Source organism: Hippopotamus amphibius, chromosome 8, assembly GCF_030028045.1.
Source record: "Hippopotamus amphibius kiboko isolate mHipAmp2 chromosome 8, mHipAmp2.hap2, whole genome shotgun sequence".
Classification (NCBI taxonomy): Eukaryota; Metazoa; Chordata; class Mammalia; order Artiodactyla; family Hippopotamidae; genus Hippopotamus; species Hippopotamus amphibius.
Window position 1 is genome coordinate 28,066,617 of NC_080193.1, and position 25,058 is coordinate 28,091,674.

A 25,058-nucleotide genomic window follows, 5' to 3' on the forward strand; every position below is an offset into this window, starting at 1 on the left:
CTGTGTGTGTGAGTCTATTTCTGTTTTGTAAATAAAGTTCATTTGTATTACTTTTTTTTAGATTCCATGTAAAAGTTATATCATATGATATTTGTCCTTCTCTGTCTGACTTACTTTACTCGGCATGATAATCTCTAGGTCCATCCATGTTGCTGCAAATTGCAAAATTTCATTCTTTTTATGGCTGAGTAGTATTCCACTGTGTACATGTACCCCATCTTCTTTATCCATTCCTTTGTTGATGGACATTTAGGTCTTGGCTATTGTAAACAGTGCTGCTATGAACATAGGGTTGCATGTACTTTTTTTTTTAATTAAAAAAAATTTTTTTAAATTTATTTTTTGGCTGTGTTGGGTCTTTGTTGCTGTGTGCAGGCTTTCTCTAGTTGAGGCAAGCAGCGGCTACTTTTTGTGGTGGTGCGTGGCCTTCTCATTGTGGTGGCTTCTCTTGTTGTGGAGCATGAGCTCTAAGTGCAGGCTTCAATAGTTGTGGCACACAGGCTCAGTAGTTGTGGCTCGCGGGCTCTAGAGAGCAGCCCCAATAGTTGTGGTGTGTGGGCTTAGTTGCTTCACGGCATGTGGGATCTTCCCGGAGCAGGGATGGAACCTGTGTCTCCTGCATTGGCAGGTGGATTCTTAACCATTGCACCACCAGGGAAGTCCCCTGTATCTTTTCAAATTAGAATTTTCATCTATTCTACATATATTTCCAGGAGTGGGATTGCGGGATCATGTGGTAATTCTATTTTTAGTATTTTAAGGAACCTCCATACTGTTCTCCATAGTGGCTGCACCAATTTACATTCCCACCAACAGTGTAGGAGGGTTCCCTTTTCTACACACCCTCTCTATCATTTATTATTTGTAGACTTTTTTTTAAAATTTATTTACTTATTATTTTTTTGGGGGTACACCAAGTTCAATCATCTGTTTTTATACACATATCCCCATATTCCCTCCCTCTCTTGACTCCCCCCCACCCTCCCACGAGTCCCTGCCACCCTCCCCGTCCCAGTCCTCTAAGGCATCTTCTATCCTTGAGTTGAACTCCCTTTGTTATACAACAACTTCCCACTGGCTATCTGTTTTACAGTTGGTAGTTTATATATGTCTGTGCTACTCTCTCACTTCGTCTCAGCTTCCCCTTCACCCCCCGCCCCCTCCCAAACCTCGAGTTCTCCAGTCCATTCTCTGCACCTGCGTCCTTGTTCTTGTCACTGAGTTCATCAGTACCATTGTTAGATTCTGTATATGTGAGTTAGCATACAATATTTGTCTTTCTCTTTCTGACTTACTTCACTCTGTATGACAAACTCTAGGTCTATCCACCTCATGACATATAGTTCCATTTCATCCCTTTTTATAGCTGAGTAATATTCCATTGTATATATGTGCCACATCTTCTTTATCCATTCATCTGTTGATGGGCATTTAGGTTGCTTCCATGTCCTGGCTATTGTAAATAGTGCTGCAATAAACATTATGGTACATGTTTCTTTTGGGATTATGGTTTTCTTTGGGTATATGCCCAGTAGTGAGATTACTGGATCAAATGGTAATTCTAGTTTTAGTTTTTTAAGGAACCTCCAAACTGTTTTCCATAGTGGCTGTACCAACTTACATTCCCACCAACAGTGCAGGAGAGTTCCCTTTTCTCCACACCCTCTCCAACATTTGTTGTTTCCAGATTTTGTGATGATGGCCATTCTGATCAGTGTGAGGTGATACCTCATTGTGGCTTTGACTTGCATTTCTCTGATGATTAGTGATGTTGAGCATCTTTTCATGTGTTTGTTGGCCATCTGTATGTCTTCTTTGGAGAAATGTCTATTTAGGTCTTCCGCGCATTTGTGGATTGGGTTATTTGCTTTTTTGGTATTAAGCTGCATGAGCTGCTTGTATATTTTGGAGGTTAATCCTTTGTCCATTGTTTCACAGGCCACTATTTGTTCCCATTCTGAGGGTTGCCTTCTTGTCTTGTTTATGGTTTCTTTCACTGTGCTAAAGCTTTTAAGTTTCACTAGGTCCCATTTGTTTATTCTTGATTTTATTTCCATGATTCTAGGAGGTGGGTCAAAAAGGATCTTGCTTTGATGGATGTCGTAGAGTGTTCTGCCTATGTTTTCCTCTAGGAGTTTTATAGTGTCTGGCCTTACATGTAGGTCTTTAATCCATTTGGAGTTTATTTTTGTGTATGGTGTCAGGAAGTGTTCTAATTTCATTCTTTTACATGTAGCTGTCCAATTTTCCCAGCACCACTTATTGAAGAGGCTGTCTTTTTTCCATTGTATATTCGTACCTCCTTTTTCAAAGGTAAGGTGCTCATATGTGTTTGGGCTTACCTCTGAGTTCTCTATTCTATTCCATTGATCTTCCTTTCTATTTTTGTGCCAGTGCCATACTATCTTGATCACTGTGGCCTTGTAGTATAGTTTGAAGTCAGGAAGCCTGATCCCACCAACTCCATTTTTCCTTCTCAAGAGTGCTTTGGCTGTTCGGGGTCTTTTGCATTTCCATACAAATTGTAAGATTTCTTGGTCTAGTTCTGTGAAAAATGCCATTGGTAATTTGATCGGGATTGCATTGAATCTGTAAATTGCTTTGGGGTAGTATAGTCATTTTCACGATGTTGATTCTTCCAATCCAAGAACATGGTATGTCCCTCCATCTGTTTGTGTCGTCTTTGATTTCTTTCAGCAATGTCTTAAAGTTTTCTGCATACAGATCTTTTGCCTCCTTAGGCAGGTTTATTCCTAGATATTTTATTCTTTTGGTTGCAATGGTGAACGGGAGAGTTTCCTTAATTTCTCTTTCTGCTCTTCCGTTGTTAGTGTATAGGAATGCAAGAGATTTCTGTGCATTAATTTTGTATCCTGCTACTTTACTAAAATCATCAATTAGTGCTAGCAGTTTTCTGGTAGAGTCTTTAGGGTTTCCTATATATAATATCATGTCATCTGCAAAGAGTGACAATTTTACTTCTTCTTTTCCAATTTGGATACCTTTTACTTCATTCTCTTCTCTGATTGCTGTGGCTAAAACTTCCAAAACTATGTTGAATAATAATGGTGAGAATGGACACCCTTGTCTTGTTCCTGTTCTTAGAGGGAATTCTTTCAGTTTTTCCCCATTTAGAACGATGTTGGCTTTTGGTTTCTCATATATGGCTTTTATTATGTTGAGGTAATTTCCTTCTATGCCCATTTTCTGGAGAGCTTTTATCATAAATGGATGTTGAACTTTGTCAAAAGCTTTTTCTGCATCTATTGAGATGATCATATGGTTTTTATCCTTCAATTTGTTGATATGATGTATCACGTTGATTGATTTGCGTATATTGAAGAATCCTTGCATCCCAGGGATAAACCCCACTTGATCACGGTGTATGATTTTTTTAATGTGCTGTTGGATTCTGTTAGCTAGTATTTTGTTGAGGATTTTTGCATCTATATTCATCAGTGATATTGATCTGTAGTTTTCTTTTTTTGTGACATCTTTGGTTTTGGTATCAGGGTGATGGTGGCCTCGTAGAATGAGTTTGGGAGTGTTCCTCCTTCTGCAATATTTTGGAAGAGTTTGAGAAGGATAGGTGTTAGCTCCTCTCTAAATGTTTGATAGAATTCGCCCGTGAACCTATCTGGTCCTGGGCTTTTGTGTGTTGGGAGATTTTTAATCACTGCCTCAATTTCCATACTTGTGATTGGTCTGTTCATGGTTTCTATTTCTTCCTGGTTCAGTCTTGGAAGATTGTATTTTTCTAAGAATTTATCCATTTCTTCCAGGTTATCCAATTTATTGGCATATAGTTGCTTGTAGTAGTCTCTCATGATCTTTTGTATTTTGGAGGTGTCCGTTGTTACTTCTCCTTTTTCATTTCTAATTCTGTTGATTTGCATCTTCTCCCTTTTTTTCTTGATGAGTCTGGCTAGTGGTTTATCAATTTTGTTAATGTTCTCAAAGAACTAGCTTTTAGTTTCATTAATTTTTGCTATTGCTTCCTTCCTTTCTTTTTCATTTATTTCTGCTCTGATCTTTATGATTTCTTTCCTTCTGCTCACTTTGGGGTTTCTTTGTTCTTCTTTTTCTAATTGTTTTAGGTGTAAGGTTAGGTTGTTTATTCGATCATTTTCTTGTTTCTTAAGGTAGGACTGTATTGCTATAAACTTCCCTCTTAGAACTGCTTTTGCTGCATCCCATAGGTTTTGGGTTGTTCTGTTTTCATTGTCGTTTGTTTCTAGATATTTTTTGATTTCCTCTTTGATTTCTTTAGTGATTTCTTGGTTGTTTAATAGTGAATTATTTAGCCTCCATGTGTTTGTATTTTTTGCAGTTTTTTTCCTGTAATTGATATCTAGTCTCATGGCGTTGTGGTCTGAGAAGATGCTTGATATGATTTCAATTTTCTTGAATTTGCTGAGGGTTGATTTGTGACCCAAGATGTGATCTATCCTGGAATATGTTCCATGTGCACTTGAGAAGAAAGTGTAGTCTGTCGTTTTTGGATGGAATGTCCTATAAATATCAATTAAGTCGAGATGGTCTAATGTGTCATTTAAAGCTTGTGTGTCCTTATTTATTTTCTGTTTGGATGATATGTCCATTGATGTAAGTGGGGTGTTCAAGCCTCCCACTATTATTGTGTTACTGTCGATGTCCCCTTTTATAGCTGTTAGCATTTGCCTTATGTATTGAGGTGCTCCTATGTTGGGGGCATAGATATTTACCATTGTTATATGTTCTTCTTGAATGGATCCCTTGATCATTATGTAGTGTCCTTCCTTGTCTCTTTTAATAGTCTTTACTTTCAAGTCTAATTTGTCTGATATGAGTATTGCTACTCCAGCTTTCTTTTGACTTCCATTTGCATGGAATATCTTTTTCCATCCCTTTACTTTCAGTCTGTATGTATCCCTTGGTCTGAAGTGGGTTTCTTGTAGGCAGCATATAGAAGGGTCTTGTTTTTGTATCCATTCAGCCAGTCTGTGTCTTTTGGTTGGAGCATTTAATCCATTTACGTTTAAGGTGATTATTGACATGTGTGTTCCAACTACCATTTTCTTAATTGTTTTGGGTTTGTATTTGTAGGTGTTTTCCTTTTCTTGTGTTTCCTACTTAGAGAAGTTCCTTTAGCACTTGTTGTAAGGCTGGTTTGGTGGTGCTGAATTCTCTTAACTTTTGCTTGTCTGTAAAGCTTTTGATTTCTCTGTTGAATCTGAATGAGATTCTTGCTGGGTAGAGTATTCTTGGCTGTAGGTTTCTCTCTTTCAGGACTTTCAGTATATCCTGCCATTCCCTTCTGGCCTGCAGAGTTTCTGCAGAAAGGTCAGCTGTTATCCTTATGGGTTTTCCCTTATATGTTATTTGTTGCTTTTCTCTTGCTGCTTTTCATATTTTTCCTTTGTGTTTAATTGTCATTAGTTTGATTAATATGTGCCTTGGTGTATTTCTCCTTGGGTTTATTCTGTATGGGACTCTCTGTGCTTGTTGGACTTGGTTAATTATTTCCTTTCCCATGTTGGGGAAGTTTTCCACTATAACCTCTTCAAATATTTTTTCAGACCCTTTCTTTTTTTCTTCTTCTTCTGGGATGCCTATAATTCGAATGTTGGTTCCCTTAATGTTGTCACTGAGGTCTCTGAGGCTGTCTTCTATTCTTTTTATTCTTTTTTCTTTTTCCTGCTCTGTGGCAGTTATTTCCCCCATTCTATCTTCCAACTCACTTATTCGTTCTTCTGCCTCAGTCATTCTGCTGGTTATAGCATCTAGAGTATTTTTAATTTCAGTTATTTTGTTATCCATTGCTGTTTGTTTTTCTGAGTTGTTATGAACTGTTTCTTGTACTTTCTCTATTTTGTTATTGAGATTTTGTATCATTTTTACTATCATTACTCTGAATTCTCTTTCAGGCATTTTTCCTATTTCCTCCTCATTTATTTGGTCTTGTGGGTTTTTTTCCTGCTCCTTTGCCTGCATGGTGTTTCTTTGTTTCCTCGTGGTTGTCCAGACTTTTGGGGTTGCTTGTCCTGGCAATAGAGGTGTTTATAGAAGTCTGTCCAAGCCTCAGACTAATGTCCAAGTATTGGATTAAACAATTACTAGGTCTAGGAAACACGTACATGTATAAGACACACAATTACTGAATCCATTAGAACATAAGGCTCTGGAAAGACCTGACAGAACCCCAGTATGCTATCAGATATTCAAAGAGAAACTCAACAGAAATTGACAACTGAAACAGAGCAAATCAGAGACAAAAGGAAAAGCAAACAAACAAACAACACCTTACACTTACAAACACTAATCCAGGGAGATTTTGTAAGCTAGGATCAAATATAGAAAAGAGCTAGAGTACCACCAGAGAGAATGGAGATTCTCAGAATGATATTAGACAATTGTACTAAGAACTAAGATAAAGACAAAAACCTAATATTAAATACCAAGGCGGTGCATCATCTGGAGAATAGAGCAAGGAGTCTGAGCAGATCGATAGTGTTGCTTATAAGTATGTTAAGATAAAATAAACTTAAAATGGCTGGAAGAAGGGGGAACAGAGGGAGCGTAGTGTGGTTGTAAATATGCAAATAAAAAGAATGGAATAGAATTTATAAAAGATAAGGATGAAAAGAAAGTATGAGAGATATATTGTCCGTACTACCAAAAACATAGCTAGATATAGAAGTATATAAAAAGGCAAAAAAATAAAAATAGAATAAAAAACATCATTAAAAAAATTATGTTATAAAAATTGTAGATCCCTTAGGGCTAAGATCATAATTAATAAAAAAAGAAAAAAGAAAGAAAAAGAAAAAAACAAAAAAAAATCCAGAACTGATCTAGAATGGACCAGTTCAATAGGATTGATACTAAGATTTGTGTTTCCTTAGAGTCTCAGCTGTAAGTGTCCTTCTACTCGCCTTAGGTTTTTTTGCATTATTTTGTGACCAGCAGAGGTTCCTTTATTGTTCGTCTGTAAGCATCGGTGTGTGGGGAGGGAGAGGGCACAACAGTGGCTCCTTCCCCTGGGAGTGAGTGAGCAGTGGCACACTGTTATTTCAGTCGGGCTTGCAGGTGCCTGTTGCAGAGGGACGCCGGTGGCTCGGGTGTAAACAGAAAGTCTTAGAGTTGGGCCTCTCTCGGGTTTTTTTGTTGTTGTTTTTTTTTCTCTGCAGCCTCCCTGCTGCCAGCATTCCAAGGGGTTTTAATCTAGCCCCGCTTGAGGGTACTTGTTCTCCCTGAGCGCCTTAGGTGGCCCACAGGGCATCTCTCCACTGCCTGTTGCAGAGGCACAGAGAGAGAGAGAGAGGCTATGTGCACGGCTCCTCCCCCCTGCCCGTGAGCCTGCAGCGTCCAGCCGCCATCATGGCTCGGCAGCTCTCAGGGGCAGGCACTCCTCGCCGCGGACCTCTTCCCTCCTGTCCTCTCAGTCCATCACCCTACTGGCAACAATGTTTCTCACCCTGAACCAACTCTCCGGTTCCCATGCTCCCGCTCCCGGACCCTCTGTTCAGCTGTGGATTGACGTCTCGGTTCGGGGACGCTGAGCTGCGGTGCGGACCCTCTGTATGTTTCTTACTACCTCCCGTCTGCCACAGCTCCACCGCTTCACCCTCTTTGAGCCGTCGTAGATGCCTCCCTACCAGTTATGTTGGGCTCCTTGCGGTCCTTTCTGGTGTCCGAGGCCGTCTGCTGGTGTTCAGCTGGTTCTCTGTGGGAATTATTGTGTCCTTCGGTGCATTCCCAATGCATCTGTGGAGAGGGATGCATTCCACGTCCCTCTACTTCGCCACCATCTTTTTTCCTCTGTAGACTTTTTGATGACAGCCATTCTGACTGGTATGAGGTGATACTTCATTGTAGTTTTGTTTTACATTTCTTTAATAATTAGAGATGTTGAGAACATCTTTTCATGTGCCTGTTGGCCATCTGTATGTCTTCTTTGGAGAAATGTCTATTTATGTCTTCTGCCCATTTTTTGATTGGGCGGTTTGTTTTTTTTTTGATATTGAGCTGTATGAATTGTTTCTATATTTTGGAAATTAAGCTCTTGTCATTCACATCATTTGCAAATATTTTCTTCCATTCTGTAGGTTATCTTTTAATTTTGTTTCTGGTTTCCCTTGCTGTGCAAAAGCTTTTACGTTTAATTAGGCCCAACTTGTTTATTTTTGCTTTTATTTCCATTACTTTAGGAGACAGATCGAAAAAAATATTGCTGCAATTTATGTCAAAGAGTATTCTGCCTGTGTTATCCTCTAGGAGTTTTATAGTATCTGGTCTCACATTTAGGTCTTTAATCCATTTTAAGTTTATTTTTGTACATGGTTAGAGAACCTAATTTCATTCCTTTACTTGTAACTGTCCAGTTTTCTTAGTACCACTTATTGAAGTGACTGTCTTTTTCCATTATATAGTCTTGCCTCCTTTGTTGTAGATTAATTGACCATAAGTGTGTGGGTATGTTTCTGGGCTTTCTATCTTATTCCATTGATCTGTATGTCTGTTTTTGTGTCACTAGCATACTGTTTTGAATACTGTAGCTTTGTAGTATAGTCTGAAATCAGGGAGCATGATTTGTCCAGCTCCGTTAAAAATTCTTTACTGGCTATTCAGGGTCTTTTGTGTTTCCATACAAATTTTAATACTATTTATTCTAGTTGTGAAAAATGCCACTGTTAATTTGACAGGGGTCATATTGAATTTGTAGATTGTCTTGGGTAGTATGGTCGTTTTAACAGTATTGATTCTTCCAGTGCAAGAACACAGTATATATTTCGGTCTGTTTATGTCACCTTCAATTTCTTTCATCAACATCTTATAGTTTTCAGATTACAGGTCTTTGGCCTTCTTAGGTAAGTTTATTCCTAGGTATTTTATTCTTTGTGATGCCTTGGTAAATGGAATTGTTTCCTTAATTCTCTTTTTGATGTTTTTGTTGTTGGTATATAGAAATACAAGAGATTTCTGTGTACTAATTCCATATCCTGCAACTTTACCAAATTCATTGATGAGTTCTGGTAGTTTTCTGGTGGCATCTTTAGGACTTTCTACCTATAGTATCATGTCTTCTACAAACAGTGACAGTTTTCTTTCCCAATATGGATTCCTTTTATTTCTTTTCTTCTCTGATTGCCATGCTTAAGACTTTCAAATCTATGTTGAAGAGAATGGACATTCTTGTCTTTTTCCTGATCTTAGAGAGGATAATTTCTTTCTTTTTATTTCTTTCTTTATTTTTGGCTGTGTTGGGTCTTCGTTGCTGCATGTGGGCTTTCACTAGTTGTGGAGAGCAGGAGCTACTCTTTGTTGTGGTGTGTGGGCTTCTAATTGAGGTGGCTTCTCTTACAGAGCACATGGTCTAGGCACATGGGCTTCAGTAGTTGTGGCTCGTGGGCTTAGTTGCTCTGTGGCATGTGGGATCTTCCCGAACCAGGGCTCAAAAGCATGTCCCCTGCATTGGCAGGCAGATTCATAACCACCACGCCACCAGTGAAGTTCTCTAGAGGGGATACTTTCATCTTTTCACCATGGAGTATGATGTTAGCTGTGAGTTTGTCATATATTGCCTTTATCATGTTGAGGAATGTTCCTCCTATGCCCATTATCTGGAAAGTGGTTATCAAAATGAATGTTGAACTTTATCAAAAGTTTTTTTCTGCATCTATTGAGATGAGTGTATGGTTTTTGTTCTTATGTTTTTTCATGTGTATCACATTGATTGATTTGCACATATTGAAAAATTCTTGAGTCCCGGGGACAAATTCCACTTGATCATGTTGTATGATCCTTTTACGGTATTGTTGGATTTAGTTTGCTAGTATTTTGTTGAGGATTTTTGCATCTATGTTCATCAGTGACAGTGGCCTATAATTCTCTTTTTCTGTGGTATCCTTGTCTGGTTTAGGTATCAGGGTGATGGTGGCCTCATAGAATGAGTTTGGAAGGTTTCCTTCCTCTGCAACTTTTGGAAATAGCTTCAGAAGCATAGGTATTAACTCTTCTCTAAATGTTTGATAGAATTTACCTGTGAAGCTATCTGGTCCTGGACTTTTATTTATTGGGAATTTTTAAATTACTGATTCAATTTCATTACTGGTAATTGGTCTGTTTATATTCCTTCCTGATTCAGTCTTGGGAGATTGTACCTTTCTAAGAATTTGTCCATTTCTTTTAGGTGGTCCATTTTATTGGCATATAGTTGCTTGTAGTCTCTTATGATCCTTTGTATTTCTGTGGTGTTGGTTGTAACTTCTTCTTTTTCATTTCTGATTTTATTGATTTGGGCCTTCCCTTTTTTCATGATGAGTAATTTTATCTTTGCAAAGAACCAATTTTTAATTTTGTTGGTTTTTTTCTGTTTCTTTTCTTTCTTTTTTTAAAGTTTCTATTTCATTTATTTCTGCTCTGATCTTTATGATTTCTTTCCTCCTACTAACTTTGGGTTTTGTTTGGTTTTTTTCCTTTAGTTGCTTCAGGTGTAAGATTAGGTTGTTTATTTGAGATTTTTTTTGTTTCCTGAAATAAGCTTGTATCAGTATAAACTTCCTTCTTAGAACTGCTTTCGCTGCATCCCATAAGTTTTGGGTCATCATGTTTTCATTTTCTTTTGTCTCTGTTTTCATTTTCACTTGTCTCTACATATTTTTTTGATTTCCTCTTTGAGTTGCTCAGTGATCCATTGGTTGTTTAGTGACATATTGTTTAGTCTCTACATGCTTGTGTTTTTTGCAGTTTTTTTCTTGTAATTGATTTCTAGTCTCAACAACATTGTGGTCAGAAAAGATGCTTGATTTGATTTCAGTTTTCTTAAATTTACCCAGGCTTGTTTTGTAGTTTAGCATGTGGTCTGGACAGTGTTCCATGTGCTCTTGGAAAGATTGTATATTCTGCTGCTTTTGAATGGAATGCTCTGTATGTATCAATTAAGTCCTTTTGGTCTAACGTGTTCTTCAAAGCCAGTGTTTGCCTATTGATTTAGTCTAGATGATCTATCCATTGATATAAACGGGATATTTAAGTGCCCTGCTATTGTTGTATTACTGTTGATTTCTCCTTTTATGTCTGTTAATATTTGCATTATATATTGAGGTGTTCTTGTGTTAGGTGTATATGTATTTAGAATGGTTATATCTTCTTTTTGGATTGATCCCTTGAACATTATGTGGTGTCCTTTTTTGTCTCTTGTAACATTCTTTATTTTAAAGTCTATTTTGTCTGATATAAGTATTGCTGCTCCGTTTTTCTTTTGATTTCCATTTGTGTGGAATACCTTTTTTCATCCCTTGACTTTCAGTCTGTATGTGTCCCCAGATCTGAAGTGGTCTTTTGTAAACAGCATATATATGGGTCTTATTTTTTTATACATTCAGCCACCCTGTGTCTTTTGATTGGAGCATTTAGTACATTTACAGTTAAGGTAGTTACCAATGTATTTGTTCTTATTGTCATTTTGTTAATTGTTTTCGAAGGTCTTTTTTCCCTCTTCCTTTGTTCTCTTCTCTTGTGATTTGATGACTATCTTTAGTGTTATGCTTGGATTCCTTTTTCTTTTTTGTGTGTATATCTACTACAGATTTTTTGGTTTGCAGTTACTGTGAGGTTTTTATACAGCAGTCTGTATATACACGTGATTAAGTTGTTGATCTTGTAATTTCAAATGCATCTTAAAAATCCTGCATTTGTATTCTCCACTCACGATTACTGTTGTTGATATATTTTATGTCTGATTTATGTATCCCTTAACTGCTTATTGTGGATATAAGTGGTTTTACTACTTTTGTCTTTTAACTTTCCTACCAGCTTTATGTGTGGATGATTTCCTACTTTTATTGTGTGTTTGCCTTTACTGGTGAGCTTTTTAATTTCATAATTTTTTGCTTCTAGTTGTAGCCTTTTCTTTTTCGTCTAGATAATGTTCCTTTAACATTTGTTGTAAAGCTGGTTTGGTGGTGCTGAATTCTTTTAGCTTTTGTTTGTAAAACTTTTGATTTCTCCGTCAAAACTGAACAAGAGCTTGGTAGGTAGAATGTTCTTGGCTGTAGGTTTTTCCCTTTCTTCACTTTAAATATATCACGCTACTCCCTTGTGGTCTGCTGAGAAAATCTGCTCATAGTTTTATGGGAGTTCTCTTGTATATTATTTGTTGCTTTTCCCTTGATGCTTTTAATATTCTCTTTAATTTTTGTCATTTTGATTACAAAATGTGTGTGTTCCTTTTTGGGTTAATACTGTATGGGACACTGCACTTCCTGGCTTGGGTGACTGTGTACTTTCCCAGGTTAGGGACATTTTCAGATGGTTATTTCTTCAAATATTGTCACAGGTCCTTTTCTCTCTCTTCTCCTCTGGGACTATGTACAAATCTTTGTATAAGTGTGTATTTATTTCTCTTGGGTACATACCTAAGTGTCATTGTTGGATTGTATAGTAAAATTATACTTAACTTTTGAAGAAGTTGCCACAGTTCCACTGTCTGAACTGTTTTATATTTCTACCAGTATGAAGTTGCAGTTTCTCACATCTTTTTTTTTTAAATATAAATTTATTTGTTAATTTATTGGCTGTATTGGGTCTTCGTTGATATGCATGGGCTTTCTCTAGTTGTGGTGAGCAGGGGCTACTCTTCATTTTGTTGTGCAGGCTCCTCATTGTGGTGGCTTCTCTTGTTGCATAGCATGGGCTCTAGGCATGTAAACTTCAGTAGTTGTGGCACATGGGCTCAATAGTTGTGGCTCGCAGGCTCTCGAGTGCAGGCTCAATAGCTGTGGTGTATGGGCTTTGTTGCTCCACAGCATATGGGATCTTTCTGGAGCAGGGCTTGAACCCATGTCCCCTGGATTAGCAGGTGGACTCCTGACCACTGAGCCACCAGGGAAGTCTCTTCTCTCATATCTTTTTGAGAACTTTTTATTGTGATTTTTTGATTGTAGTCATTCTAGTGAACATGAAGTCGTGTCTCGTGGTTTTAATATGCATTTCCGTAATAAATAATGATATTGGTTAACATTTCGTGTGCATAATAGCCATTTCTATATTTTCTGTATTAAAATGTATTCAAATATTTTGCCTGTTTTTTACTCAGGCATCTTTTATTAATGTTTTCAACATAAGCTCTTGGCCAAGTTCTTTGTCAGAAATAGGACTTACAAATACTTCTTTCCAGTCTGTGGCTTGTCATTTCATTTTTCAGTTGTGTTGTTTGAAGTGCAAAGTTTTAAATTTTATTTTGCTACTTCAGTAGGAATGTAGAATCCTCACCACTGTCTAGGCCACTCATTCTCTCAACTACGATTGTCTTACACAGTTATACATACATACACTGAAAACTCCATCAGAAAACATTACAATTTTTGCTCTCAACCATGAAACATACTTAAAGAACTGAAGAAGAGGAGAATAGTGTATTTTATTTGCCCACGTATTTGCCATTTCTGTTCTTTTTTCATTCTTTATTTTTTTAAGTTGCCTTCTGGTTTCATGTCCATCTGAAGATTTTCTACTAGTAAATCTTTTAGAGCAGGTCTGCTGCCTTTGAATTCTGTTAGGTTTTCTTAGTAAGAAAATGTTTTATCTCACAGTATTCCTGATGAATATTTAAGCTGGCTACAGGATTCTGGCTTAGCAAGTCTTTCCTTTCAGCACTTCCTTCTGGCCTCTGTGCTATTTAATAAGGCATTTGCAGTCATTTGAATAACTGTTTCCTGTAAGTGATGTGACTTTGTTTTTATATTGTAGCAGTTTGGTTGTGATGTGATTGGTCATGGATTTCATTGTGTTTATCCAGTTGTGGGGTTCACTGAGCTTGTTGAATCTCTAGGCTTATATTTTTTGCCAAATTTGGGGGAGCATTTAGCCATAATTTCTTGAAACTTTTTTTTCACCATGCTCTTTCTGTGTTTTCTCTTTCTGGGACTCCCATGACATGCATTTGCTGTGTCTCACAGTGACCTGAGCTCTTCCATTTTCAAGTTTTTCTCTCTTGGTTGCTCAAAATGGATACTTTCTATGGAGTGTCTTTCAGGTTCCCTGGCTCCTCTCAAAGTGTATGGTGTGCTCTTTATGGTCAGGTTTCTTATTTTCTGATAGTATTCTGGAGTTTTAAAAGAGTGTATTTGTGTTTTCTTGTCATCTTAGGAGACTTTGGGACAGAAATCCATCTTGATCTAAAATCCAGATACCTTTCTAAAACCTAAATTTGGTTACATCACTTCCATCCTGTAAAAGCTCTAATGGCTAACTGTCAGCAGTGAGAAAGTGTCTGGTGTGGTAACCCCATCTGTCCTGCCCCCACTGTGGCCTGCAGTCAAGTCACCACCCCATGCCCTGTCACCTTGTCTGACTGAACTGTTTCTACCACCTCAGCCCCAGCAGTTTGGGGTCCCATATTGGAGCTGCTGTCTCTCAATACTTTTGCACCCCCATTTCTGTGGAAAGCACTAGTAATTTCCTAAAGTTCATCTCAAGCTTCATCTCTTCAACAGAGGCTGACATGACCACAGGTGGAGTGCCGTGTCCTCCCTGCCTTTCTGTCTCAGCTCTTAAAGCAGCTTCTTTTATTTGTAGGTGTACGTGTTTACAGCTGTCTGAAAACTAAGCAGTTTTTAGGATACTATTTTATTATTTTTCTTTTGCTGCCATCTCTTCTGGTGCCAAATTTGAGGTTCAGTAAATATTTTGTTGGTAGTTTGGAAGATTTCAGGTCATGTATTTCAGTTCTCATGTAAAATGGAAGGATGAAAGAATGCATAATGGCATTTTATCCCACAAAACAGAGTGCAAAAGTAGGGACTCAGTAGACATTCTGTAACTTGCCTTGGTGAGAATGATGTTCTCAAGCTCTGGTACTTCTTTCCCATACCACCTAGTAATACCTGCTTCTGATTCACTGGGATTATGCTCTTACAGGGGTCATTCTCATTTGAAGATTTATCAGTGGACTTCACCCAGAAAGAATGGCAGCTACTGGACCCATATCAGAAGGACTTATACAAGGATGTCATGTTGGAGAACTATAGCAGCCTCGTTTCACTAGGTGAGAAAAGCCGCCTAGGAATTCCCTGGTGGTCCAGCGGTTAGGACTCTGTACTTCCACTGCAGGGGGCACAAGTTTGATCCCTGGTTGGGGAACTAAGATCCTGCAAGCCGTGTGGCATGGCCAAAAATAAAAACAGAAAACCTGCCCAGAGGACCTCACATTGTCTAGTACCTTGCTTGTTGTTTTTTTAGTTGCTGAGAGCTCTGGGACTTCCAAAATTTTTACTGATTTTGGACCTAAATTTCAGAGATCAAAGTTCTTGGACTATGACACCAGAGAAAGTATTTGAATCTCACCTTCCAATAATGAAGTCCTAATTTCATTGTGCAGCCTCTGAAGCTAATAGTAACAGTGGTAGTGGTAGCTCCTGAGGCATATAATTTATCGTATTTCACATATCATTCATATATTGACTCACTTAATTATAAGAGCAATCCCTTGTGGCAGGTGTGTTTCTCTACTTTTTTTTTTTTTTCTAAATGAGGAAATTGAGGCAAAGAGAAGTTAAGTAACTTTCCCAAGGACTGACAGCTGGTAAATGAAAGAGCCTGAATTTGAACTCAAGCAGACTGGCTACATAGCCTCTGAAGGGTTTATGGCTTTGGACTTAAATTACAGAAGTCAAAGATTCTTAGGCCTTATTAGCCACTAGGGAGACCATTACCTTTCCTCTGAGAATTATTTACTCTGTTGGTATTCAGATGGGTGGCTACGCTGGGTCAACTAATGCCAAACCTTGCTCATTCTTCAGAGGCCCCAAAGGCCAAGCAGTGGGGGCCAAGGCCTTTGTGATTTCCCCTGAACAGGGTATGAAGTTATGAAACCTGGTGTCATCCTCAAGTTGGAGCAAGGAGAAGAGCCGTGGACAGGAGATGGAGAAATTGCAGGTTCAGACTTTCCAGGTGAGTGTATGAGGATCAGGCAGAGGGGAGAAGATGGAAGTTTAGGGTGGGGGTTGGCATCTTTGAAATGTGCCTTAGAGAGCTCTTTTCAAAATCTCAAACCTTTAATGGTGATTCAGAACAGCTGATAAGCTACTCAAGCAAACCACATTTACATGTGGCTTCTTTGCTCGTAGCTTGAAGTGAAATGTTTTGAGCTGGTCTGGGCCATGATGTTATTCCCTGTCTGTCACATCTGGGACTTTGACGTCTTGTTAAGTATTCTCTCCCCCTGATGTAGTTACTCTCCTCTGTCTTGCCTCCTTCTGTGGTCAGAGACCCCTGTGATTGTCTGTCCGGGCTTTATTTTCCCTCACTCTGGGCATCTCTGGAGTGAAGCCCTCTCTGTTCAGTCTCAGTATGTCAGAAAATGAATTACTGTTCCACCCAAATCATCGGTCCACTTCTTTCCTTTTTAAATTAAGTTCCAGTGTGCTTTTTCTGTGGCTTAGATACCATGGAGTACATGGAATTGTTTCTTTCTAACATTTTTTCTTGTTATTTAAGTATTTTGTCCTTTGGAAAACATCTTTTTAAAGACTTTTCAGTTCCCACTTAAAATTAGGCCTAGTCTTGAACTTCCCAAATTGCTAGATAGATCCAGGTTCTCGTCTCCTTTTGTAAGTTATCGTATGTGGCACCACCAGGCATCCAGCAGTGCTCTGATCAGCTGGACCTCCCTCCTCTTTAACATTGTGACATTGACCTTCTTCAAGGTCCTTCAAAAGCAGACCCTGAGATACTTATCTGAGTGCAAGAACTTAGTGGGGCTGTGATCCCCACAGTGTTAGTGGGAGATGGGGAAGTGAGATGGGGTGGGGGAGGATGCACAAAGGGTCTGCTGCTGGGCTGCTGCAGCCCTGGCTGCAATGCTGCTGGGAGCCTCTGAGGGACCAGGAAGCGGTATCACCCTCTGCCTCCTGTCTTTCAGTGATTGAGCATTGCCCCAGGGAACTTCAGGGCCCCAGAGTTTCTAGCATCCCTGCACACAGCCCAAGAATGCACTTGCAGCCCAAGAATGGTCTTGGTGGAGAGATATTGGCATGTGGGGTGGCCCCCACAATCAGCCCAAGCTGCAGTATTCTCCAGGTGTAGCTGAGGGGGCACGTGAGGCTGAGGACCCATGGAGCGAGCCCCTGTAGCCTGTTCGGCTGTCTTCCCCAATCCCCCAAGTTGGTGGTCAACTCCATTGAAACTTAATCTACTGTGTGTTTTCTGTTCTTGTTTACAGCATTTAAATTTTTTTGCAATATTTAGAGGATAGATATTGTATTCAGATTGGAAAATTAAGCCTTAAAAGGCATTCATTCCCTCACATAGCATTTCTAGGTTTTTATTCAGTAATCACAACTATAGAAGGATTCACAGGGTTTTATTTTTTCTTCATAGAACAAGTCTTGCAAGTAAATAATCACATGACTTGGCACAACGATAACCAAGAGAAGCTTAAAAATATGAAACAAGACCATGAATGTGATGCACTTGGAAAAAATTTTAATCTGAGCATGAACTTTGCTCCTTTAAGGAAATCAAACAATGAAGGTGACATAAGTGGATTAATTTTAAAACATCATTTAGATTTACTTATTCCAAAAGCAGATTATGGAAAAACGGAACCAGCTGACTTAAATGTATTTGATAAATTGTTTCTCCATACCAAGACTGAGGAAGCTGATACTTGGTTAAAATACTATGAATGTGATAAGTATGATAAAGCTAGCTATAAGAAGTCACATATTATCATATATCACAGAACTCGTTTAGGGGAGAAGCTCTATGAATGCAGTGAATGTAGGAAACGCTTCAGTAAGAAATCAAGTCTCATTAAACATCAGAGCAGACATGTAAGAGAAATAGCCTATGGCTGTGGTAAATGTGGCAAAACCTTTCCCCAGAAGTCACAGTTTATTACACATCACAGAACTCATACAGGAGAGAAACCTTACAATTGTAGCCAGTGTGGGAAAGCCTTCTCCCAAAAGTCACAGCTGACATCCCATCAGAGGACACATACAGGAGAGAAACCATATGAATGTGGTGAATGTGGGAAAGCCTTCTCCCGGAAGTCACATCTCATATCACACTGGAGGACACACACAGGAGAGAAACCCTATGGATGCACTGAATGTGGGAGGGCCTTTAGTGAAAAGTCGAATCTCATCAATCATCAGAGGATTCACACAGGAGAGAAACCTTTTGAATGCAGAGAATGTGGAAAAGCCTTCAGCAGGAAGTCACAGCTTGTCACACATCACAGGACCCACACAGGAACAAAACCTTTTGGATGTAGCGATTGTAGAAAAGCCTTCTTTGAGAAGTCAGAGCTCATTAGACATCAGACAATTCATACTGGAGAGAAACCGTATGAATGCAGTGAATGTCAGAAAGCCTTCAGAGAGAGGTCCAGTCTCATTAACCATCAGAGAACCCATACAGGAGAGAAGCCTCATGGGTGTGTCCAGTGTGGGAAAGCGTTCTCCCAGAAGTCACATCTCTTATCACATCAGATGACACACACAGGAGAGAAACCCTTTGTATGCACTAAATGTGGGAAGGCCTTCAGTAGGAAATCCCAGCTTGTCAGACATCAGAGAACTCATACAGGTGAAAAACCCTACGAATGCAGTGAATGTGGGAAAGCTTTCAGTGAAAAATTAAGCCTCACTAATCATCAGAGAATTCATACAGGAGAAAAACCCTATGTGTGCAGTGAGTGTGGGAAAGCCTTTTGTCAGAAGTCACATCTCATATCACATCAGAGGACACACACAGGAGAGAAACCCTATGAATGCAGTGAGTGTGGGAAAGCCTTTGGTGAGAAGTCAAGTCTTGCCACCCATCAGAGAACCCATACAGGAGAAAAACCTTATGAATGCAGGGATTGTGAAAAAGCCTTCTCCCAGAAGTCACAGCTCAATACTCACCAGAGAATTCACACGGGAGAGAAACCGTATGGATGCAGTCTTTGTCAGAAAGCTTTCTTTGAGAAATCAGAGCTAATTAGACATCAGAGAACTCATACAGGAGAAAAACCATATGAATGCAGTGAATGTGGAAAAGCCTTCAGGGAGAAGTCAAGTCTCATCAATCATCAGAGGACACACACAGGAGAGAAGCCCTTTGAATGCAGTGACTGCGGCAAAGCCTTCTCCCGGAAGTCACACCTCATACCACATCAGAGGACGCACACAGGAGAGAAACCCTATGGTTGCAATGAGTGTAGGAAGGCCTTCTCTCAGAAGTCACAGCTTGTTAATCATCAGAGAATTCATACAGGAGAGAAACCTTATCAGTGCAGTGAATGTGGGAAAGCCTTCTCCCAAAAGTCACAGCTCATTAATCATCGGAGAACTCATACAATAAAGAAATCCTAGGAATGGTGTTAACATTAGTCTTTGACAGAGATCTTATCTTGTACTTCAGAGGATGCAGTTATGGTAAATCTTCCAGATAATAGTCACATCACATTATATGTCTGAGTACCTTTTTAGGCTAGGAGCTCTAAATGAGGTTATGTAGGGAAAGCTTTGAGCAGATTAATGTGTTTATTATCATATATTAGAATTCATAGAGGAGCATGATGCTATGAAATGCAGTGGATTCCAAAAACCTTTCAAACCATAGTAAATCTTATACAGTAGAGAATTAATAGCAAAGAAGAGTGCTGGGAGTATCAGGAAGCCTTCCAGAGGTCAAGTGTCATTAGCTGTCAGAAACATTCCCACTGGGAATGAATCCTATTCCAGTGAGTTAAGGAAAACTTCATGAATGCAGTAAGTGAGGTAATATTTTCATCAAGAAATGAAGCTCATTGTACACAAGAAGATTCCCTCAGGAATGAAATTCAATGAAAATACTAAATATGGACAGTCTTCAGCAGGTAACCATATTGTATTCTGTGAATAAACCTAACAATTCAGAGACAATAGTAATATGTGCCCCTAGAAATAATGCTATAATGGAAAGCCATGCATTCTTTATAGACATGGGTACCAAAAATACCCAATTCTAAATGAAATTCAGGCTGAAGTATGAAGTTTTTAAAAATATGTGACTAAATTGAGTCTTTGGAATATCTAAATAAGAAACTTCTCAGTGGTATATAATTATGGCTTATTTTCCTGTGTCACATAATGTGTTTTGTATTTTGGAATGGCGTCTGGTTATGTAATTGGGAGCCTGAGATGCACATGCCTTGTAGTGCCTCTGATGTCTGTCAAGACACACCACATGCCACTGATTTTTCTATTTTAATGGTACTATAAAAATGGTAACTCATAGGACATGTCTATTTGCTCAGTAAGTAGCATGAGTAGTATCACATTTCCTTTTCCTTATGATTTGTTGCTTTATAAAAGGGTCTGTTGCTCTTACTGACCTTTCTCTTTAGTAACAAAAGCCAGCATTGTGTAAAGTCTTTTGCATCCGCGGAGTCTGAGAAACAGTTATAAGAAACTTGGCTAGTAAGTGTTCCAGGGCTGCACGAGCAAGTGACTTATGAGCAGAGGAGAGGAGGCTTGTGTGCCAGGGCTCTGCACTCAGGCCACACGGCAGTAGCACAGAGCAGGTCCTGTCTTCATAGTGGGTGCCTCCGCATGTCCAGTGTGCATATCTGTCTCCTAAGTACAACTTGTATTTTAATTTACTGTGATGAAATATCATGGATACTGTGTGCTGCTATTATGCTTTTGGTGTTTTGTAAAATATCTTGTAAAAAATTAGATGGAGAAACCAGTTATTTGAGACTCACTGTTTAGAAAATGTAAAATATAGAGAATTTTGTGGTGAGAAATATATTTTTGATGTATTCAAGGAAGCCTATTTTGCCTTCCTGCAGATTTCTGTGATTACTGGATAAGTATTAGGAAACAAGGTTTTTAGTATTTCATCATTTGAAGTATTTGTGTTTCACCTGCCTTTCACCTGTTACATTGTGCACATGGGAGTTACCATTGTGTAAGTGATGTTCCCTTTGAAAATGCATGAACCATTCCTGAGCTTATTTAGAATTTTGTGGTAATCTCCCTATAATGTTGCTTGACAAAGTCAACTATATTTTTTGTATGATGATGAAATTCAGAAAAGTCCAGCACTGACCTTGTTTCCAAACTTAGAAAAATCAGGCCTTCTCTCATGCACAAGTTGTTTTATCAGTATGGTGTATGGTACCTTTGATTCTAGCAGTATTTTTTCCTTTAATTACAAATTTTATATCATTGGAAAGTTGGGACTTTAAATAAATGGTAGTAATTGTATGAACCATTGTACCACAGTTTCAGCAGCCAGATAATCCTTTTTTTCCACATGGTAGTTTATTTAAAAGTCCCATTTCCCAAATTTTTATTCATACTCAAATTTATGGACTTCCTACTTTCCTCCCTAATACCTGCAGGTCATTACCTGGGGGAACAGATCTTTGTAAAGGAACAAGTAGTGAGAGTGAAGAATTTTACTTTGTGGTTTTTTTCCCCACTTTTTCCTTCCCATCTGTCCTGGGTCTCTTTCCTCAGCCTAGAGATTGATTCGTTAGGTCTTGGTTTGAGCTCAGGAGTCTGTTGCCTAAAAACTTCCTAATTTTGCTCACTCTTATTCTGGATTATTCCATTAACTACTAAGCAGTTAAGCATAGAACTTCCTTTACAAGATGGTGGAACTTCAGCACTAGCCTCTTGATTGAATCCCAAGAGCAGATGTGTTTTCTGAGGGTCTTGGCTGAGGCTGGCAACAGAGGTTTCGTTTATCAGGATACCTGAGCTGAAGGCCCAGGTGTGTTGTGTAGAATTCACTGGGAGCTCTCTCTTCTGAAGGGTAATGAGTGGGCTCTGATTCTGAAAGTAGAGATTCTTAGTGTTACGTTTTTAAATTACATTGATAAACCACATAAAATGTCTCCACATTTCCCCTTGTTGATTCCTACTGCAAATCCCTCATCAAGAAGAAAGCCACTGTTAAAATTAGACTGGATTTACTTACGGTTTCATGAAACACAAAAATTACATTGAGATTGGACACTTGAGGAGGAGCCTCTCCTTCCTTTTCCTCTTTCACCACCCAGTCTCCTCCTCCGGCCTGGAGACGACCCTGCAGAACACAGTTTTTATTGTAATTCCTTTCACTAAGCAGTGCATCTTCTGGAGTTCCAGTCTGTGGGCTTTGGTATCTTCTGACAGTTACCTGTATGGGCCCATGTGTTCCTGACATTTTGGTTTCAAGAACATCACTCGTAGAACCCTGAGATGAAGTGAACCCAAAGAATACCAGATTTATCTACCAATACCTGTATTACATAGCAGAGTATACATCATAGACATTCTACACTTGAGACCTCAGTCATTTGGTCATTTATTCCAGCAATATATACCCAGGTTGTCAATTTCAGTGAGTTTGTTAGTCCGCAAACATGCTACCAACAAGCTTGCAGATGTTGAGCACCTAGTTCTGGCTATGTGCTGATAAACTGACTCAGCCATGACCCTTGCAGCTGTATGCATATTTTTTGCCCCTTACTTTCATCCTTTTTCAGTCCATTTTTCGCATTATACATAGTAGTTATTTTAAGATGCAACTCTATACATTTCTGTGTTGAAGTTTCATGTGGCTGATTGTGGACTTAAGGTGTAATATCCTTGTGATATATGAGGACTTTTATACAAATCCATGCCTATCCATCATTTCTGAATATTTTTCTTCTTACACAGTACTTTCTTTTTTTTTTTTCTTTCTTGAATTACTTGCAGTTCCTTGAGATTTCTACAATCTCTCTTCCTGTGCTTTTTGCAAATCTACTGCCACTGAAATGCCCTTGTTCCTTGTTAATGCCTATTCAGCCTATGTGAACCTGTGTATTTGTCACTGGTGATATAATAATTGAATGTTTTATCTTTCCCATTAGAAAACTTCTGGAAAGCTGGGACTATCTTGTTTGTCTATGTAATTTTAGCAGCTGAAGCTTTCGTACATAAATGTGGGTGGCGTCAGTGGCTGTGTTTTCTACCACATGGGGAAGCATTGTCTGCGGTGAGAGAGGAGAGTGAAGACTCCGTGGAAGCAAAGTCCTGAGCAGCCTGGCTGAGCCCCACGATCCGGTTCTTGTCCTGATGTCCGGTTCATCTCTGCCCTTTTCCTGCCTCGATTGTTGGGTTCTGCTATGAGACATCCCAAACATCCTTCTAATAAATCCCGTTTGCTACAGCTGCATCACTTTGTGTTTGTTACTTACAACCCCAGTGCTCCTAACTAATAGCGAGGTCAGGCTGTGTTGTAAGTTGGGGCTTCTGGAAGCAGATACTGAGATGAAGTTTGGGGTGTGGGATGTTTATTAAGGATCAGCATGAAGTGGTGGGAGATTAAAAAGGAAAGGACTGGCCAGAGGAAGAATGACTGTGGCTTGTGGGGCCTTGGCCAGGCTGGCGGGGCTCTGAAGCAGGCGTCACTCATAGGAGCGTCTTGTGTTTGGCCAGGATGCTCAGGCCCTCACAACACTGAGCTGTGTATCAGGCTGCCCTGGAAAGCATGTGACCTCAGGTGAAGCAGCTCTTTTCCCCTGAGGGCAATTCTGGACAAGCTGGCAAGTGGGGGAGGGGTCCCTGCCGCTGGGCAGTAGGTGGTTCCCTGGAGAGGGGTCCGGGCGGTACGTCTCCACGATTGCAGAAGAGCAGCCCTTCCCCTTGCCAGGTGTGTCTGAAGGGAGACACGAAAAGGGAACCCTCCTGCTTCAGTTGTTTTCTCTCATCTGTCACCCATTCCAGATTCTCCTCACACAGCTGCCATCCCTGCTGGTGTCAGTGTGAGCCAGGTCCCCATTCCCGAGGGGTCCGAGTCCTGGTCACCATGCTCTTCTCAGGCCAGAGCTGCTGCATTTCTCCAGTTACCATCACAAGTGGGCAAGGAAGCTCCGGGAAGCACCTCGGTGGGTCACCCTCATCCACTCAGACTCCTCCTGGCTCCGGCGTAACAACAGCCCGTTCTCCCCATGCTGTGTCAGACGCCCCTGCAGAGACTGTGGCTCCTCCCACCTGCTGGTCCCTGGGCACAAGGAGCATGTCCCCAAGGTGTGTTTGTTTCATATAATTAAGTGGAGAGTGCTCTGTTCCTGGCGAAAAGCGTATCCCTTTTGGGCTTCAAGACCTAACTTGCAGGGCCCAGAGTGGAGGGTATGGGAAGCACAAATGTCCCTGGAGGGTCATTGCAGGGGTGGTAGGTGAGACCCACCCTCACTTCATCACCCAGACCCATGGGTTCCTCCACTCTGAGGACACAACACCATATAAAGGGCTTTTGTCCAGTTCACAGGCTGCACTGTGAAAGGGGCACCCTATCCTCACAGGATGTTGCTTCTGAGCCGGGGCTGCAGCTGTGCTTTCACTAGGCTGTTCCAGAACTCTCACACAAGCCATTGCTGGTACAGCTGGTGGGCCCTTTTTTGCTGGGCAGAGTCTTGCACACCCTTTGGCTGCAAAGCGGGTCCTCTGGTCTGATGCAGTGTGTGTGGGATCCCATACTGGCCAGTGAGACATCTTGTAAGCCTTTTTATAGTGGTGCTGGCTGTGGCCCTGTGGGCAGGAGCGAAATCGCTTACCTGGAATATGTGTTTTTCCTGTGAGGACATTGGCCAAAATAGTCAAGTGCCAGTTGATCTTCCCAAGGAATGGTGCTATACTGGGGGCTCAGTCTTGATCTCTCATTTTAGACACTCAGTAATGGCCAAATCAGCCCTGGTGAGAGAAACTCTGTGTTGTTGGATGGGGTGGACATTCTTGGCAATTAGAGTAACCCCTGCAGGATCGCTGGTCTTTGATTAAGGGCCACCATGTGGAGATGGCCAGTTGGATGGCTCTGAAACTTACTCCCCAGATAAAATAGTAAATAAAAACAATACTGCATTCCAGGTAGGGGGCTGAGGGGGTGGGGTGAGGTGGCAGAGACTAGTGCTGTTCTTAAAGACCTGAAGGATGCCTGGTGGGTGGTGTTGATATCATATCCCTGTTTAATTTGGTAGCATAGACTGTAGGAGCCGACGTATTCTAGAGAATGACTATCGACTAGACACATGCTCAGCTGAGTAGTGGTCGAACTGCACAGATGGT

General features: G+C 40.0%; 1 protein-coding gene across 7 annotated transcripts in view; it reads left to right on the top strand.

Moving 5' to 3' along the window:
* The window catches only part of ZNF84 (zinc finger protein 84), a 44,242-nt gene that overhangs the window by 12,877 nt on the left and 6,307 nt on the right, over positions 1-25,058 (top strand). For 5 of the 7 annotated variants that reach the window (XM_057744639.1, XM_057744637.1, XM_057744634.1 and 2 more), the window contains exons 4-7: positions 14,902-15,028; positions 15,838-15,933; positions 17,362-19,852; positions 22,865-24,023. In XM_057744639.1, coding sequence (XP_057600622.1) covers positions 14,902-15,028; positions 15,838-15,933; positions 17,362-19,346 — 2,208 coding nt within the window. In that variant the 3' untranslated portion in view covers positions 19,347-19,852; positions 22,865-24,023. Of the gene's footprint in view, positions 1-14,895; positions 15,029-15,782; positions 15,934-17,361; positions 19,853-22,864; positions 24,024-25,058 lie in introns of those variants that run through there. The other 2 variants (XM_057744635.1, XM_057744640.1) reach the window with 2 other exon arrangements.